Source organism: Drosophila elegans, unplaced genomic scaffold (genome assembly GCF_018152505.1).
Source record: "Drosophila elegans isolate 14027-0461.03 unplaced genomic scaffold, ASM1815250v1 contig_183, whole genome shotgun sequence".
In the NCBI taxonomy this organism is placed as follows: domain Eukaryota; kingdom Metazoa; phylum Arthropoda; class Insecta; order Diptera; family Drosophilidae; genus Drosophila; species Drosophila elegans.
In genome coordinates this window covers 13,544,128-13,560,533 of record NW_024545550.1, presented here as the reverse complement: position 1 = coordinate 13,560,533, position 16,406 = coordinate 13,544,128, and the positions used below count along the sequence as shown (strand labels likewise).

Below are 16,406 nucleotides of genomic sequence, written 5' to 3'. Positions count from 1 at the left end.
TCAAGTTCGGCTGACAGCCTAAGTGGCGACCTAAGTTAACGAAGTTCGTTTAGATCGTTACGCCAAAGTCACTGTTGGCTTGTGTCGCTCATTATCTGCTAGTGAGCACTTCCTTAACGACCGCTTACAGGAATCTTATCTCCCAAGTGAGCTGGCTTATCAACCTGGTTGCCGGGCAGTCAAGTGCCAAACACTTCCGAACACATCAAAATATTAGCCCGAAGTCAAACGGTTCCGAAAGTGCTCCAAACCTTTTCCTGCCCCCTTGATGGATCACTGATTGTTGGTCATGCAGGTGGCCGACATTCTGCATAGTAAGTCTGAAAACATTAAAGAAGATTTACTTTGACACGACTTTTGGGAGTTGGGGTAGGGGCAATTGATGACACGCCACCACAGCTAAATTAACATACATATGCGTACGTCGTTGTTGTTGTCGCGCTGTTTTTGTTATTATTTATTGCATCATTTACAGCAACAAATGCGCCATTTTGTACGGCAGTTTACATAAACAGAAAGGTCGCATGCAACCCGGTTAGCCTTATTGGCATGCAAAGTCGCCGCAGTGTCAAGCATCGGATACGGGTCGCCAGTTAGGCGAGTGTGTGTGGTTGGACTTGGCGTGTATATTCATAAACATTGGGGCGATAATGTCTTGGCTAGCCTTCTACGTGGTTGTGTCTGTTGAGCAATAGCCTTGGCTGATCTAGAATTAGGGTTTGGGTTACCCTCACAGGAAGATTTAATTTTGGAGTAAGTTTTTTTTTTTTTTTTTTCATTAACCTTTCCAATAAGCTTCTCGTCTTTTTACGTAAACCTTCTCCAGTTTATGTTAAAAGCCACATTGTTAGTTTTGTATTATTATTAGTATTATTATTTCTTTATTATGTATCCTAGCACTACAAGTATTGTGTATTATAAATTACAATTAGCTTTTAATTTAAGTAGATTTTGTAATAAGGTGTGCGATTTTTGGGCTCTATTTATATATTTTACTTAGTTCTCAATCTTAATCGTTTTATAGCACAGCTAAGAAGGCGTTATCAGCACTTGTTAGTCATCCGAACCTTCTTTGAGTAATTTTAAATTGGCAATGTAAGTTTTGGCCCATGTTTTTCCTTTCTTCTGTTCGATAAACAAAAAAAAAAGAGTCAGCCCCTGATTCACCTGGGTTATATTTTCACTACTTCTTCGTAGAACTCCGCCTGTGTATAATTAGCCGGGCAATTTATTGAATTGCATTAGTTTCATTGGTTTCCCCCTAGCAGAATGGAAATTTCTGGAGTTTGGTATTTTCGCAGCTGGTTTCGCGCATTTCCCAGATACCGTTTATGCTGATGCCCGGGTGTTTGGCAAGATTCCGATTCTGGGCATGCAGCAACATAAACCTTTCGCAATTCCGGCATCAAAGCTCCATCGGTAATAACAATAATTTGCGATCGCTGGAGCTGTCAAGTTTGCATACATTCTTAGACTGCAACCTGTCGTCGATCGTTGGCGATGTATATGTAAATGTGGTTGTTGTGCTGGGTTTGGCAACCACCCCGTGAGTCACTTGCCACAACAACCACGAAAGAAACACCAGCGGCAGATATCATAATCGCTGCGAGTGGATAAGTGTTGGTGTGGCAATCAATGAGATTTGCAGAGTGTACGCTGCTGTACAGCACTAAACGGAACGCACAACGCAACGAAATGAAAGACTTCAATGCAAGGCAACAAACTTGTTTTATCAGCCTGGCCCGAACAGTGGCCCCCACCTGGACCGCCTCAACCGATTCCGAATCCGAATCCGAGTCCGATTTCGATCCGCCCGAGCTTTGATCGCATGCGTTGCACTCGCAAAAGCTTACTCTCGCTTTTGCTACCGGTAAGGTTTTGCCTACCTGTTTATCAGGTTTTCTTCGAGTTTCGCTTTGTCGCAACTTGGCTTGCCAAGTCGAGCTTCTGGGCGAGCTTTCGCCGCCTGAACATCTTACGTTGGGGGGCCACTCGAAGACGGCGACTTCAGTTACTCGGCGGCACTGCGAGCGTTCAAGTCGTTCACGTTTTTTACCGGCGGTTGCCTAAAGTTCCCTGTTCACCGATCACCGATCCCCGATCACCACGTTCCAGTCAGTCCGGGCCCAAGAATCTTGGCTTGCACATCGGACTGCCGCAAGTCCGTGTAACCGCCGAACTCAGTGTGAGTGTTGTTTGGAAATGCCTGTGGTTTCCAGCCCGTCCAGCCGCAATCAAACCTGCCGCACCAGATACAAAATATCTGCCGCGTTGTGGCAGCCAGCGAAGCAGTGTGTAGTGGAGGGGAGCAGTCGCATTCCTAGGAATCGCCTGACTGCAGCCAGAGTTCGATTGTCGTTTCTGCCCCGATCGGTAACAGACCCTTGGCCCCCAGTCCAAATCCAATTCCGAGTCCCAGTCCGCGTCCCAGTCTCCAACTCCAACTCCGAATCTGAATCCGAATCAGACTCCAATCAGAGCGCTGGTTGAGCAAGACCTTGCCCAGTCAGCCAAAGTAAAACTACTTCGACAGCGAGTTCGCTTGGCAGCGCTACAAAAGCGGAAAATCATTGAATTATGCTTTGGGGGCTTTGATTTTGTTTGTGTTTCTGTGCGCTGCCTCCGCGGCTAAACGCTCTGCGGCCCTGCCAAAAGCGCATTTTATGTACGTGCATAGTTTTATGATTACTTGTGTGGAAAAAGTGAAATTTTGCTCTGCACTTCACTCGAACTGCCAAGCTGCCGAGCTGCCACGAAGCAGCGGCTCAAAGCGAAATCAAATAAAAAGTTAACAAAACACACATTTACAAGATGCGAGATCCGAAATTAAGCATGCGCAGGCAAGAGACCCTAAGATAAATACTCGTAAATAAATAAGTAGAGGGGCCTGAAAGCTTTTGTATTTTGACCACATAACGATGACGATTATGTGAAGGTTGCAGCAGCCGAGCCAGAGCTTTGGGCCATCTTCATCATGTCGGTTTTGTTTAGTGCCGCTGTGCCCAGTTGATCATTAAATTGAGGTGACAATTGCCTGGCTTTGTCTTCGCCTGCTGCTGTTGACACATTTCACTGTGAAAGCAACCGCAAACAAGACTCTGCACTTCCACTTCCCTTCCGCCGTGCGAAACTGACCTACTGAAAGTCCAAGATGAGCCACTTCAGGCCGCACATGTCTGTCACGCCATTGACTACGACATCAACATGCTTTAAGGCCCAAATTTAAAACCCATTTCGTTGCGTATTATCAAATGCAGCCCAGGCACGACAAAACGGCAGGTGAATTGCCAGCCGCTGGCTCACTTTTTTGGCCGGTCAGTGTCACAGTAGCCATAATCAGCGGCAGCAGAAAACACTGAACCGACGCTTTGAATACCTCTTAAAACCATTTACTACTGAGGTAGGAAAAAATCTGAGTACAAGGTCCTTTTCTGGGAGATTCGGGAAAATAATCTGGCGGTGTCAAAGAAATTTTAGGGTCAAGTTACTTTGCGTAGAGTTAAAAAACAATTTTGAAAAAAAAAAACATTTTCCATCAATTTGAAAACAAACTCTATAACTAATTCTACAACTACAAGTTTTCGATAAATCGTGGCAGTTAGTGACTCAACCCATAGAAGTTCGACTCACAGTCGAAGCTCTGCAAGGGTAGCAGCTACCGAATTGGGTCAGGGTAATTGCTTACACTAAATAGCTACCGCTTGTATTTATTTGTGCAACACTTAAACGCAGTGAAAATGTGAGACGGCTGAGGCTCAGCTCGATCTCTGCGCCACCAAGCTGATCAGAGCAGCGGATGTCTTCACCGAGATTCCGCTTTCAGCTCAGTTCATACAAAACGTGTGTTTAGAAAGTAAGTTTCTATTGAAGTTTGGATTCTGGCCAGGCGATTCGTATTCGCTCTAACCGCCACAGCAGGCAGCTAACAGCTGCTAATTGAATGGCCACAACAAGTGAAACCAAAAATAAAAAAAAACTATTACATCAGCTATCGCATTTCGTTGGAATGCCGAAAAGCGCTGCTGTCTGCTCTGCCGTCAGTCGCTATTGTTATGGCAAGGTGTTGTTGCACTGAAGCGCCGCTTCTAAAGTTTCCCATCCAGCCGATTTGCATACTTTGCGGGGACGCTGATAACAGTCGCTCAAGTTCTGAAAGCAAACAATTTGTCCACGTTGAGTCACTGTCACTCCACTCGGCGAGGTCTGTGTAAACATTTGGGCCTGGAGACCACGACCACTCTGATTCCGATTCCGAGCAATGAGCAATCTGAAGGGCTTTAGCAGTTTGAAAAATTAAAACTAAACCAGCCTAGTGGGCCGTGAACACAGAACCCAATTAGCAGGCAAGCAAACAGCTGAAAATATGGGTAGCCAAATCCGAAATTGAAATCACTGATTAATGGCCTGGCTTGGCTGGCTGGAGTGTCGCCGAAAATTCATTTGAGGTGAAATAATTATTGGTTAATTAGTATTCAATGGGCATCGGCATGGGCCGCATCGATGCCAACAATGGTGGATCCGATACCCAGCACAATACGCAAGCACAGCTCAAATATTTAAGCCCAGCCTGACTTCGGCGAGCGACGACAGAGGCGGAGAAGTACGACCTTGTGGCGTTCGGAAAGCGCAGTAAACTCGGCAAATAATAAAACTTCGTATCTGTGTGCGTTGATGGGGTAGAGCGATCTCAAAGTACAAAGTTTAACGCCTTTAGCTAAAAAAAACTGTGTGTGGAGAAATCATAAAACCGCTGGCCATTTCCGCGAGCGTCCAAGAATCAAAATCGGAGAGCCAATTAATCGAATCAAGGGGCGGACGTGCCAGAGCCCAGCTCCATCTGGAGTTTGGCCTATCTCATCGCATCGATAAGCGGCCGTTTGTATGCACATGGGGAGGAATTGAATTGAACGTCAAGGGACCGCTCGATCGAGCCACAATTAAAATGTTGCTATTGTCTCCGGCCGTGCGACGCCTGCAAATGGCCCGCGGACCATTACCCGAAAACCATTTGGCTCCATGTCATTTGCTTTGTTTTATTTGGCTCCGTTTATGAATATGAATAATGGCAGACGAACCGCGCTATGCCTGGAATTGTCAATAATAAAAACGTTTCGGTTTACGCACGAAAGAAACATGTATCAGATGTATTTTGCGCTGGCGCAGCCCTGGCCTCGGTCAAGGTCCCCCACTCGCAGGCCGACCTTAGCCGAGCCAGAGCCTGTCAGCCCATTAAAAAGCTCTTAATGGCCCAAGGTCCGTCCCTGCCAGGAAGGGCAGAAGCGAGAGCACTGCTCGCTGTTATTATAAGCCAGCACAAAAGATGGCTGACGCGAAGGTTCTGTAGTCGGAGTCAGTCCCCCAGATTGGTTTTTTTCGCTTTGGTGCGCTATGATAAATCAGCTTTTGGCCGAAGCCGAAATGCTCGCACATCGACAAAGCGATGTCAAAACAGCACAAGGCTAACACGCCCCAAAACGTGTCTGAGGTCTTTGTGCCGCGACATCTCTCTAAAATCTGCATTGCGCATATGGAAAGAGTGGGGAAAAGAACGAGCACAAGTTGAGGGTGATCGTGATCGCGAAACGATGGCCAAGACCCAATGTCGCGTAGAATCCAGTGATCAAGATGTGGTATTGAATGATTACTTTCCTGTTTATCTGGCTGCCACTGACAATTATAGACTAACGATCCGAGACTACAGTTTAACCGGTATTACGGCTAGTCTGTCCGTGTATCTCTAGGTCTCCCTCATAAAAAACAACGCTATATCATTTATATATCATTTTGTTTTGCATTTTTAGTTAACAACTGCAAGGCGGTCAGCTCTTGACTTTCCAGCACCTTAAAACCCCAACGCGAATACGTCAACATGAACGGTCCCAAACACAAGTTTTGCACAAAACTCTCCAGCACTTATCTCAGAAAATGGTGTAAGTATGAAATAGTTAAGATAGGCTTAGTCTGGGGAGTGCAAATATCAAGAATTCACCAAATGTAAGTCCGTCTTGCTTATCAAACTATTTATACACAACGCAATGGGAGGCAGAATTACAAGTACTTGAGCGAGGCAATTAATCTAGCGTTCGCATATGTGTTATAACTCCACGTGCCTCGTTCTTGTTTTGTTTCAATGCTGGTTAGTCTGGTATGCGAATGGAAATATTTAACTGCGATGTACGTATAGGATAAACTGGATGTTCGAGGCATTCCTACTTACCCTTACTTTATTTATGAGACATACATTCCGCATTGTAACTTTTCGAAGGTCTTTTGCCAGAGATATCCCGGATCCGGTTATAGTTTTAAGCAGTCTTTCCGGTTCTGGCGTTTCAGCATCTATAATTTACTTGCAATTATTCAATCACAACTGATTGGGCTTATAAATAGATAATGGGTGATTGTACAACTGGGAGCTAAAGGTCAAAGGGTCAGTGATTCATTTTAGTTGCTCCATCAGCGGTGTATAAACATTTATGTCACATCCCGAACACTGCTATCGAGCAGTTTCAGTTGAGTTGCAACTCAAATACACTTTCCACGTTTTCCCATTCAATACCAAATTGACTCATCCCACTTATCGTCTAATTTATGCATTCGGTGAACAATTGTTCAACAATTCGCTTTGGTTTTCAGGGATTACGATCGTCGTGGCGTCGGCGCTGATAATTGGCGGAATCGTAGTGGCCTGTGAATTCTCCGTGCTAATCGATGCAGTTGTGGACCGCATGGTGGCCTTGCGTCCCGGCGCCAAGACATTTGGCTGGTGGGCCAAGCCGCCGGTGGAGCCCCGAATCAGTCTATATATCTACAATGTGACCAACGCGGACGACTTCCTCAGCAACGGCTCCAAGGCCATTGTTGATGAGGTGGGCCCCTACGTTTACAGGTAAGTGATCTTCACTCCGAACAAATATGGCATATCGGATGATATGAACCCCATCTACAGCGAGACCTGGGAAAAGGTAAACATCGTGGAGAATGACAATGGCACGCTGAGCTACAATCTGCGCAAGATCTACTCGTTCCGCGAAGATCTCTCGGTGGGGCCCGAAGACGACGTGGTTATTGTGCCCAACATTCCCATGCTGAGTGCTACCTCTCAGAGCAAGCACGCTGCCCGGTAAGTACATCACCGCCCTGCAACTCCTCTCTTGATAACCCTGATCTTGTCTTGTCTGGTGCAGATTCCTGCGTCTGGCCATGGCCAGCATCATGGACATTCTGAAGATCAAGCCGTTCGTCCAGGTGTCCGTGGGGCAACTGCTCTGGGGCTACGAGGACCCGCTGCTTAAGCTGGCCAAGGACGTGGTGCCCAAGGAGCAGAAGCTGCCCTACGAGGAGTTTGGACTGCTGTATGGCAAAAACGGTACCAGTTCCGACCGCGTCACCGTCAACACCGGCGTTGACGACATTCATAAGTACGGCATCATCGACAACTTCAACGGCCGCACCCATCTGCCGCACTGGACCACGGACGCGTGCAACACCCTAGCGGGCACCGATGGCTCCATCTTTCCCCCACACATTGACCAGGACCGTATCCTGCATGTGTACGACAAGGATCTGTGCCGCCTGTTGCCCCTGGTGTTCGAGAAGGAGGTGATGACCTCGAACGAGGTTCCCGGCTACCGCTTCACCCCGCCCGAGTGGGTGTTCGCCGATGTCGATAGCCACCCGGAGAACATGTGCTTCTGCCCCGCAGGCAAGCCCTCGTGCTCCCCGAACGGACTCTTCAACGTCTCCTTGTGTCAATACGGTGAGGAGGAATCATTGAGGCTGACTTCAATCAAGCTCTGACATAAAGTTTTCTACAGATTCCCCCATCATGCTGAGTTTCCCGCATTTCTACCTGGCCGACGAAAGTCTGAGGACGCAAGTGGAAGGTATTTCGCCGCCAATGAAGGAAAAGCACCAGTTCTTCTTCGACGTCCAGCCTGTAAGACACCAACATGCATTCTTTAGGTTTATTTTAATCAAATCTGTATTGACAGAAAATGGGAACCACCCTGCGAGTGCGCGCCCGTATCCAGATCAATCTGGCAGTCAGCCAGGTGTTTGACATCAAGCAGGTGGCCAACTTCCCGGACATTATTTTCCCCATTCTGTGGTTCGAGGAGGGAATCGACAACCTGCCCGACGAGGTCACTGACCTGATGCGCTTTGCCGAGCAGGTGCCGCCCAAGATCCGCGTGGCGCTCATCGTGGGCCTCTGCGCCCTGGGCGTGATCCTGCTGCTGCTGTCGACCTTCTGCCTGATCCGCAACTCGCACCGACAGAGCACCCTGCACCTGGAGGGCTCCAACTACCTGGCCACTGCCCAGGTCGACATGAACAAGAAGCAGAACAAGGATAACCAACCCGCCAGATACTAAGCGCTCTAGTCGGAGTCTGGTCGCAGTCCGAGGGTCTCTGGGTGTCTTAATTTAGTGTAGGCCTTAGCTAGGAACTGGGACTAGCCCTTCCCACTTCCATCCCCCAATCACCAATCCCATTACCCCTATTCCCATTATAGTCCCTCACCTCACCCAATGGGGAATGTTGTCTCTGTAGTTTAGAAGAAATGGAGCTGGGAAGACTTGTATGTATTTTTATGTGTATCTGTATCTATTGTATTGTATGTAGGTTATCGTTGTAAGTAAGCGTTATGAAAATTTTGATATGTAGTCTTATGAAACAGTCGTGATCGCTTTAAGGCTCAAAGCTTTGACTTAGACTTCGACTTGTTATACCAAAACAGAAGCCGATCCCGTACTTGCTTTCTATTACCCCGTTGAAAATGAAATTTTATGTCCACACAATCAATCACAATCACAAAACTCGAAACGTTTCTCAAATAAAACAAAGTTCCGTCCTCGAATACAAATGTGCTTCATTAGACCAAATGTTGGACAAGCTCCGCATAGGAAATTTCTATACTATAAATACATAATTCTATCAATCGAATGTACAATTTATATTCATTAATGTGTACAATAAACTACGATATTATTTTAATTAGACATTGGCCATAATTTACCCCGAATCCATATAAGCTTTAAAAACTGACCCATCATGGTAAGACAATCGTCCAGGGATTGCTGGCTCTCAAATGGATTCCTATATGGCAAACAATTCGGTCTTGCACTTCAGAAATTAATTTAATTGATTGCCATTATTGAACACTTGCAAGTAAACAAAAATTAGCGATTTATTAGTTCAAAATATAATATAACCCGATAACCCGGGGTTAACAATTAGTACTATGATTTTATTTTCCGTTTTTATGTTCAAGTAATAAAAGTTTTTTATTTCTACGATTATAAATTAATTCCTGCTTAATTTAATTTTTTAGTCACTTAACCATCTTAACGTACCGTAAATAAATATGATAGTGATACTCAAGAAAACTGATTGCCATTATTTTTTTAAAACATTCAGGTGATTTAATTTTTTGTATGGAAGTTAACTTGTTTCTAAAAAAGGTGGCAATCCTAACAGAGACTTATATTAGAAATGTATGCAAAAATGATAATATATTCTTGTGTTGAATATAATCGATTGGTAAGAATTCATTTAAATGTAGATTTACAAATTTTAAAATTTAAACCAAAGTTCCTGTAGATAACTTTTGTTCTCATTTATATAGCTTCCTTGTTCTTCAAAACTTGTTAAGTAAATTCAAGTTCAGCATTTAAGTTGGTTTCTTTATATTCCCAAAAGTATGCAATTAAGTTTTAGATTAAGTTTTATTTAGATAGCATTAGGAAAGAGAAACTTAGTTGAAAAGTTCGGACAGGCAGGCATAGCTAGATCAACTCGCCAGGTGATGATAATCTAGAATAACTTATAAGGTTGAAAATGTTTTCTTCAATGCGTTGCTAACTTTTGACTCAATGTATAACACCCTAGACAAGGGTAAACCAAATTGAGTTGTTTCTGTTTGTCATAGGCAATAAAATGTAAACATAAATTAGCAATTAAAGCTCCATAAAAAATGAATCCCGAATAGTTAAGACTTCTACAAAATCTTGTTAGCAATTGCCATGTCAATACTTTCAAGTTAATTAGATGTCAAGTTTCGACACTGATTAAATTTTACTTTAAGTGATCAATTAAATCGACATAATATAAGGGCACACATAAAACTAAAATTATTTATTTAAAATTAATTTAACTACCAATTTTTTCATCGAAGTGGGCCAGACCGGATTTGGTAGCATAGGCATTGCGTTGTCTATAAATACTTGTGCAAGATCAGACAGACCAGCTGAAGCCAAACTTTAATGGCGAGTCATTTGTTTCGTTGCACGTTTGGCGGCCCGCGGCACTGATAAGAGCAGACTGCTCTGTCTGTTCCTGATAAGGCAACCTTTGCCGGAACCCCAGGACAGGGTCGTCGCCTTTTCAATTGCCTTCTTTAATCTGCTGGGCTGGGGTCGCTCTGGAGTGTGATGAAAGAGAGGTGAAATTCATGGAGGCAGTGCAGCAGTGCGTAGAAGTCTACGCCCGAGGCCAATCTGTGTTATGGGCAATGCCTATGCTCGGGTCAGAATTCCGTCGTTATCGCTGCTATTCCCCAAAGTCGGAGTCGGCATACGGCGATTATAAGCGGAATCAGCTATTGGGCCTTTGCTGATAGCCTTTCTGCTATTTGGTTTTATAAACTTTGTTTTCATTTCGTTTAGGCAAGAGGATCAGATGGAGGGCGGAGGAGGCTGGTGATTAGTGATTGCAAAGCAATTGCCGAAAGCGTTTAGAAATCGACTCAAACGGATCGCGTGTTTTCTCCCGATCGGACGCGAATCACGCCTGTCTCTGGGTTCCGTTAAAGTCTTCCTCGGCCCCAAAATGAAGTGCGTTCAGTGGGTAAAGATAGTGTTCTGCCTCATCCTTGCGGCGCTGAGTGTCTATCTGTTTGTGGTGTCTTGTGGTGTGGAATATCCCATCCTGATCGCCAGGGAGCACGTACGCTTCCGCCAGGAGATGCCCACCATGGACAGCTGGATAAACTCGCCGTTCGGGAAGCTAAAGAACTATGTCTTCAATGTGACCAATGCCGAGGAGTTCCGGAGCGGACGCGACAAGCGGCTTAAGGTGCAGGAGATCGGACCCATTGTCTACAAAATAGTGGGCTTTAACGACATATTGGAAAGAAACGCGACAAACGTTAAGTACAGTAAGCACCGCTACCACTCAGTGGAGTTCCTGCCGGAGGAGAGCGTCGCGCCCGACGTCCTCAACTGGACCATCACGTCCACCAATAACGTGATGTTGGGCGCAGCAACGAAGCTCAAGCACATGGCCCCGCTCTCAGCCTTTGGTTTCGATGCCACCTTTATGATGGAGGATATGTTCATCACCGACACCATCTACTACTTTCTGTGGGAGTTCACCCGACCTCTGCTGCAGGCGCTCTCCAAAATGTCCAACATGAGAGCCAATGTTGCAGTTCTGCACAATGTAAGTCACAAGTCGACAAAGCTACTATCTTTCCTCTTTGACCCTTACGAATCCCTCCGCGCAGGCTCTCAAGGACAAAGAGGAGATCTACACGGTGAACATAGGCCCGGAGCGCGGCATTGAGAACTTCTTCCGCATCGAAACGCTTAACGACGAGGTCATCATCCGGGAGCAGCTACCGCACACCAAACGGTACAAACCTGACCAGTGTCCGTTCAACGTGACCGGCGCCCTGGACAACTCCCTTTACCCGCCCTTCATCCAGCCTGACACACCGCTGGACATAGTAGCGATCGAGTCCTGCCGTGTTCTTCCGCTCACCTACCAGCGCCAGGAGCGATATAATGGGCTGGACGCCTTTCGCTACACGCTGCTCAAGGTCAACCAGACGCCCCCGGCATGCTTGAGCACCAGCTACGGGATCAAGTTGCCCGACGGGATGTTTGACGTATCCCAGTGTGTGATAAGTACGTAATCGTGACTTCGTTCTTAACCATGCACGGCAAAGTACATACAAGTAGTAACCCACTAAAATGATCTTCCCCAAAGACGATGCCCCCTCGGCGTTCTCGATGCCGCACTTCTACGGGAGCGGCTACAACTGGAGCGAGCACTACGAGGGATACACTCCCAATGCCGAGGACCACGAGCCATACATTCTGTTGGAGCCGGTCACGGGCATTCCGGTCATGGAGAGGTACCGCTTCCAGTCTAACATCCCTATTCCCGATCTCAGATGGTTTAGTTCAAAGTTGACGAGGTTCAGCCACATGATGATTCCCAGCTTCTGGTATGAGTTTGTAAGTAGCAGTCGTTGGTGCCTTTAAGGCCGAAGTCATGTGCTAACGCTCAAAACCCTTTCAGGAAATGGGCCAGCTGCCCGGATTCGTTACCGCCCTGATGTGGATCAACGTGAACGTGGTGCAACACATGCAGCCGTACTGCATGGGGCTCTTCCTGCTTGTGGCCATGTGGAGCGTCCTGAAGGCCATCCGAGTGGCCTGCGGCGGCATCGGTTATGTGGGTCTCTTCCGCAAGGTTTGCTGTGGCGATATGGGCACGGTCACTGCGCTGGAGACCAAGTTCCCGGCAGCTAATCTCTCCCTGGCTGTGGCTGTTAAGTAGTGATCTGCTAAAGATCTGCTTTACTCCTCAGAGTGGTCCCGTGTGTATATATGTATACAAGATTTAGATTTAGGCTAGAGGTGTGCTGCCGATGCACTATCAGTATCAGTAGTTCGCCATTACGTAATATACGATTAAGAGGAAAATTGAATGTGCCTCATTTCACCTTATCTGTCAGCCAACCAGACGACTAGGCCCAGGGCCTCCACCCGCGGCCCCACTGCATCCCTTGGCGATATGGCGGTCGGCGGTTTGAGGTCGCGGCTCACTGTTTGATTCGCCCCGCCTCTTAAGCCGTGCGGCGTAAACACTGAAAACTTGGTCACGTACCGAGCCGAAGATTTATTTTGCGCTTTATTCAATCTGTGCATTTACCTTTTTATTTTATTGTTAATATTTCTTCAGCCTCACCGCCGCCGTTGTTGTGGATTTTGCGGTTTGTTTACTTTTGTTTTGCCTTGTTTACTTCTCCTTCCTGAACCTGACTTTTGCACATGTCTCATGATCTACCCTGGCTGCGAAGCTGATGCCCTGCCCGACTTCAAGGTAAGCCACCGGGCCACGGAGTTTTTTTCCTTTACAAGCTCTCTCGATTTGCATAAATCGATACCCCCAGCGCTCGGGGCTAAGGATGCCCCAATTTAAATATTAATCACCGTGGACAAGCCGAAAGTTGTTTGTATAATTGGCACGAGAGTTACGCCACAGGTGGAGAGTCAACAGTCAACGCTTTTGATTTATTGACCTCCCTAGTCCAGACCGAGCAGAGCTGATCGCCAGTAGAATCGCCCGCGTCAGAGTCGTAAAAATGCTCATAATTATACGAGGGTATAAAGTGTATTTTGGCTTTACGGCCAATTACTGTTGGCCCCACCAGACTAGAATTATCAGCTTGAACTGGGCTGCATTAGCGAGCTCTGTCCCAAGTGCGGACGACCGCCGTGGCTGGCTGAAAAACGTCTAGTAGTGTAGCAATGAAAAACGTCCGAATCCGAAATGTCCACTTGGCAGGGTAAATCCCAATTGCTCGGACCAGACCAGTTGGAATCGATCGGGCTGCGGCTGCGCCAAAACAAAACAAAACCCAATCGCACACGATTGAAGAGCTTTCGAAATCTGGTTAAGTCTAGACTGGTGCGTGCGATTCATGACGCCAAAGATAATTAAAAGGGAAATGGAAATGCATAAAAGTGATTACAACACAGTGGCAACAACGTTGGCACTACCAAGTCAGGAAAGAGCTGGAAACCGAACTCGAACTCAAGCTCTCAAGCTCGGAGCAACTAAGACCGACTGCCTGCCAAAATCAACATGTATGTAAATTTCAATTTTCACGTACGTCAATGCTTTTCCTACGAATTTCGTACGTGAATGGGTAAACAAACGATCGGGGTGTGAGAGATAAATCTGTAATAAAACTCCCATTCCATTCCATTCCACCCTTTGAACCGCTTGGCCGGCTCTCGGACCGCTTGCCGAAATTCAGCTGAAAAAACCTTAAGTCAGACATCGAAAATCCGGTTCGGTTTGTCAGCTTTTAGTATACACTGTGCTGCGACTCTGGTCAAAGCCGCCGCCACCTCCCCGCCTGCAAAAGCTCCAGCCGCCAGAGAGCTGCCAATTGCGCTCAGTGTAGAGGCCGTTAAAGCTCCTGGTATAAAAGCCAGGCCAACAGGCTAACTACTCGCAATCCAAGCTGCACCTTCGTCCGCGCCACAACTACCAGCAGGCCATCAAAAACCTCCGGAAGAGAAGTGAGTAAGCCATTTGGCCGTGCTTAGTCCGACCGGGATCGCCCCAACGAAAAATCGCGCTACTGAATTCGTATCAGCCTATTGCATAAACCGCATAAACCAGAGCAACTGACCACTGGCCTGCACGGATTTGAATATTGGCCATATAGAAGTCGAAAGCGACTAGGGCGACGTGGTCGTGAAATTGTGAAATCTTCTTTATAAAACATTAAAACCAAACGATACCCAATTAGTATGCATATGCGATATATATGCCAAGGGCCATAAATAATGCATGAAAAAAGTGGGTTGCGTCTCGGATGATTCTCTCGGCCTGCGCCTGAAAGTTAGAAATGCTGAGACTGGGCGACGCCGTTTAATTGGCAAACAGATATAGCACTAGACACCTGTGTTTTGGTTTTGTTCGCTCACCCGAAAATATCCTCTCTCCTTGCAGAATATCCGTCAACATGAAAGCCTCGCTAGCCATTGTGTTTTGCGTGATTGCCGGTCTGGCAGCCGCCGCTCCCGAGAAGCAGTACACCAACAAGTTCGACAACGTCAACGTGGACGATGTCCTGGGCAACAACCGGGTGCTGAACAACTACCTCAAGTGCCTGATGGAGAAGGGTCCGTGCACGCCGGAGGGCCGCGAGCTGAAGCGCCTCCTGCCCGACGCCCTGCAGTCCGACTGCTCCAAGTGCACCGAAACCCAGCGCCGCAACTCGCAGAAGGTGATCAACTTTCTGCGCACCAACAAGCCCGCAGAGTGGAAACTGCTGCTGGACAAGTACGACGCAAAGGGCATCTACAGGGCCAAGCACGAGGGCCACTAAGCTTTCAGTAGCTCCTCATCCACAGCTACCAGCTACCAGCTACCGGCTAACAGTTACATGCACTCATTTCACATGAACCTAATTTAAATCAGAAATCCACAGTAAAGATTTTAGTTTTTTATACCTAAATGCGGCAAACGAAACTTTTATTCCAACGAGGGTGGTGACTAAAAACGGCTAGGAGGCGGCGAACGAAGGCTGTGTTGTGGCCAGGTGTTATTTGGTTTCATTGATCAGGTCGATGGCCCGAAACTGGTTGGCAACATTGATGGTCCAGTCTGATTGTTGTCCGGCAGTGAATTCCTTCACGAAGCGGTAGTTGCAGATGAACACCTTGTCCTGGTACTCGGGCAGCGTCCTGCAAATCAATGAGGAGGGAGGAGGGGATTAACTTTGGGCAGGACCAAAAAGCAACCAAAACTTACCCCATGTTCCAGGGAATCTCCTCGCCGCGCTCTCGCATCTCGGACAGGCCGCGCATCACGTGGAACACCATGGTGATCTCGACGAAGCGCTTCTGCAGCTTGTCGTTGGCCTCGTCGAACATTATGCCCACCTGGTATGGGAAGCTGAGGTAGATGTCGCTCTCCTTGATCTCCAGCTGCCTGCGCTGCGTCATCGACAGCTTCTGAATTACGGGCCGCAGCTCCGCGATCGCTTCGGGGGAGACTAGCTTGTCTAGCGAGTCCAGGTCGCCGCCCATCAGTCTTGAGGACACCACCTTGCGGAAATTACGTTGAGTTACGAGTTAGAGGAGCATACTATATATCCGGAATGCCCAATGACCCACCTGCAGGGCTTGCTTGGCGCCGTATATAAAGTCCTTTAGCTGGAACTCGCTGTCGAAGTAGGGGCGGATGATGAACTGGATGGTGATCCAGTTCTTGAGGGTGTTCAGTGCCGAGGGCCACACGATCTCAGGGAAGTCCATAAGGCGGGGCAGTCGGTTGGGGCTCTCCCTGGCCTCCTGCTCCTTCTTATCCTGCTCCTGCGGCAGCGAGGCGTAAGACCGCCTGGCCGGCTGTTTGTTTCTGAATCCTGAGGTGGCGCCCGTATCCTGTATCCTAGAGGCGGCCATGATGGCCCCGGGCTGCAGACGCGTCAGGGAGGATCGAGCCATGCCCAGGCAGCGTCTAAGCGTATGCTGCATCGCAAATATTGTTCTTTTAGCGGGTGCAGTAAAAAAAATATTTTGTTATTGCACAGCAGTTCAGTGTGACCGCAGCAGGACCAGGGAAAAATATCAAGCCTCTGTAATCGTTTTGAAAACGTA

General features: G+C 47.3%; 4 protein-coding genes across 5 annotated transcripts; 3 read left to right on the top strand and 1 right to left on the bottom strand.

The window, feature by feature from the left end:
• Positions 1-274: 274 nt before the first annotated feature.
• LOC108141312 (lysosome membrane protein 2) lies at positions 275-8,994 on the top strand. Of its 2 annotated transcripts, XM_017264581.2 has the most exons (7): positions 2,009-2,185; positions 5,802-5,930; positions 6,634-6,886; positions 6,947-7,120; positions 7,185-7,756; positions 7,815-7,936; positions 7,992-8,994. In XM_017264581.2, the coding sequence occupies exons 2-7, from the start codon at positions 5,870-5,872 to the stop codon at positions 8,370-8,372; spliced, it is 1,563 nt and encodes a 520-aa protein (XP_017120070.1). In that variant the 5' UTR covers positions 2,009-2,185; positions 5,802-5,869; the 3' UTR covers positions 8,373-8,994. The 2 variants fall into 2 exon arrangements, with proteins under 2 accessions (XP_041563430.1, XP_017120070.1); XM_041707496.1 differs by lacking the exons at positions 2,009-2,185; positions 5,802-5,930 and adding an exon at positions 275-314.
• Positions 8,995-10,723: 1,729 nt separating this feature from the next.
• On the top strand, positions 10,724-12,710 carry LOC108141313 (scavenger receptor class B member 1). Its single transcript, XM_017264582.2, has 4 exons — positions 10,724-11,439; positions 11,504-11,906; positions 11,989-12,239; positions 12,304-12,710. The coding sequence occupies exons 1-4, from the start codon at positions 10,828-10,830 to the stop codon at positions 12,562-12,564; spliced, it is 1,527 nt and encodes a 508-aa protein (XP_017120071.1). The 5' UTR covers positions 10,724-10,827; the 3' UTR covers positions 12,565-12,710.
• Positions 12,711-14,195: 1,485 nt separating this feature from the next.
• Positions 14,196-15,262, top strand: LOC108141316 (ejaculatory bulb-specific protein 3). Its single transcript, XM_017264585.2, has 2 exons — positions 14,196-14,318; positions 14,755-15,262. Exon 2 carries the CDS (start codon positions 14,768-14,770, stop codon positions 15,131-15,133), a length of 366 nt encoding a protein of 121 aa, XP_017120074.1. The 5' UTR covers positions 14,196-14,318; positions 14,755-14,767; the 3' UTR covers positions 15,134-15,262.
• On the bottom strand, positions 15,242-16,371 carry LOC108141314 (m-AAA protease-interacting protein 1, mitochondrial). Its single transcript, XM_017264583.2, has 3 exons — positions 15,924-16,371; positions 15,559-15,854; positions 15,242-15,491 (listed from the first exon to the last, which is right to left on the bottom strand). Exons 1-3 carry the CDS (start codon positions 16,281-16,283, stop codon positions 15,350-15,352), a joined length of 798 nt encoding a protein of 265 aa, XP_017120072.1. The 5' UTR covers positions 16,284-16,371; the 3' UTR covers positions 15,242-15,349.
• Between the last annotated feature and the right edge of the window lie 35 nt (positions 16,372-16,406).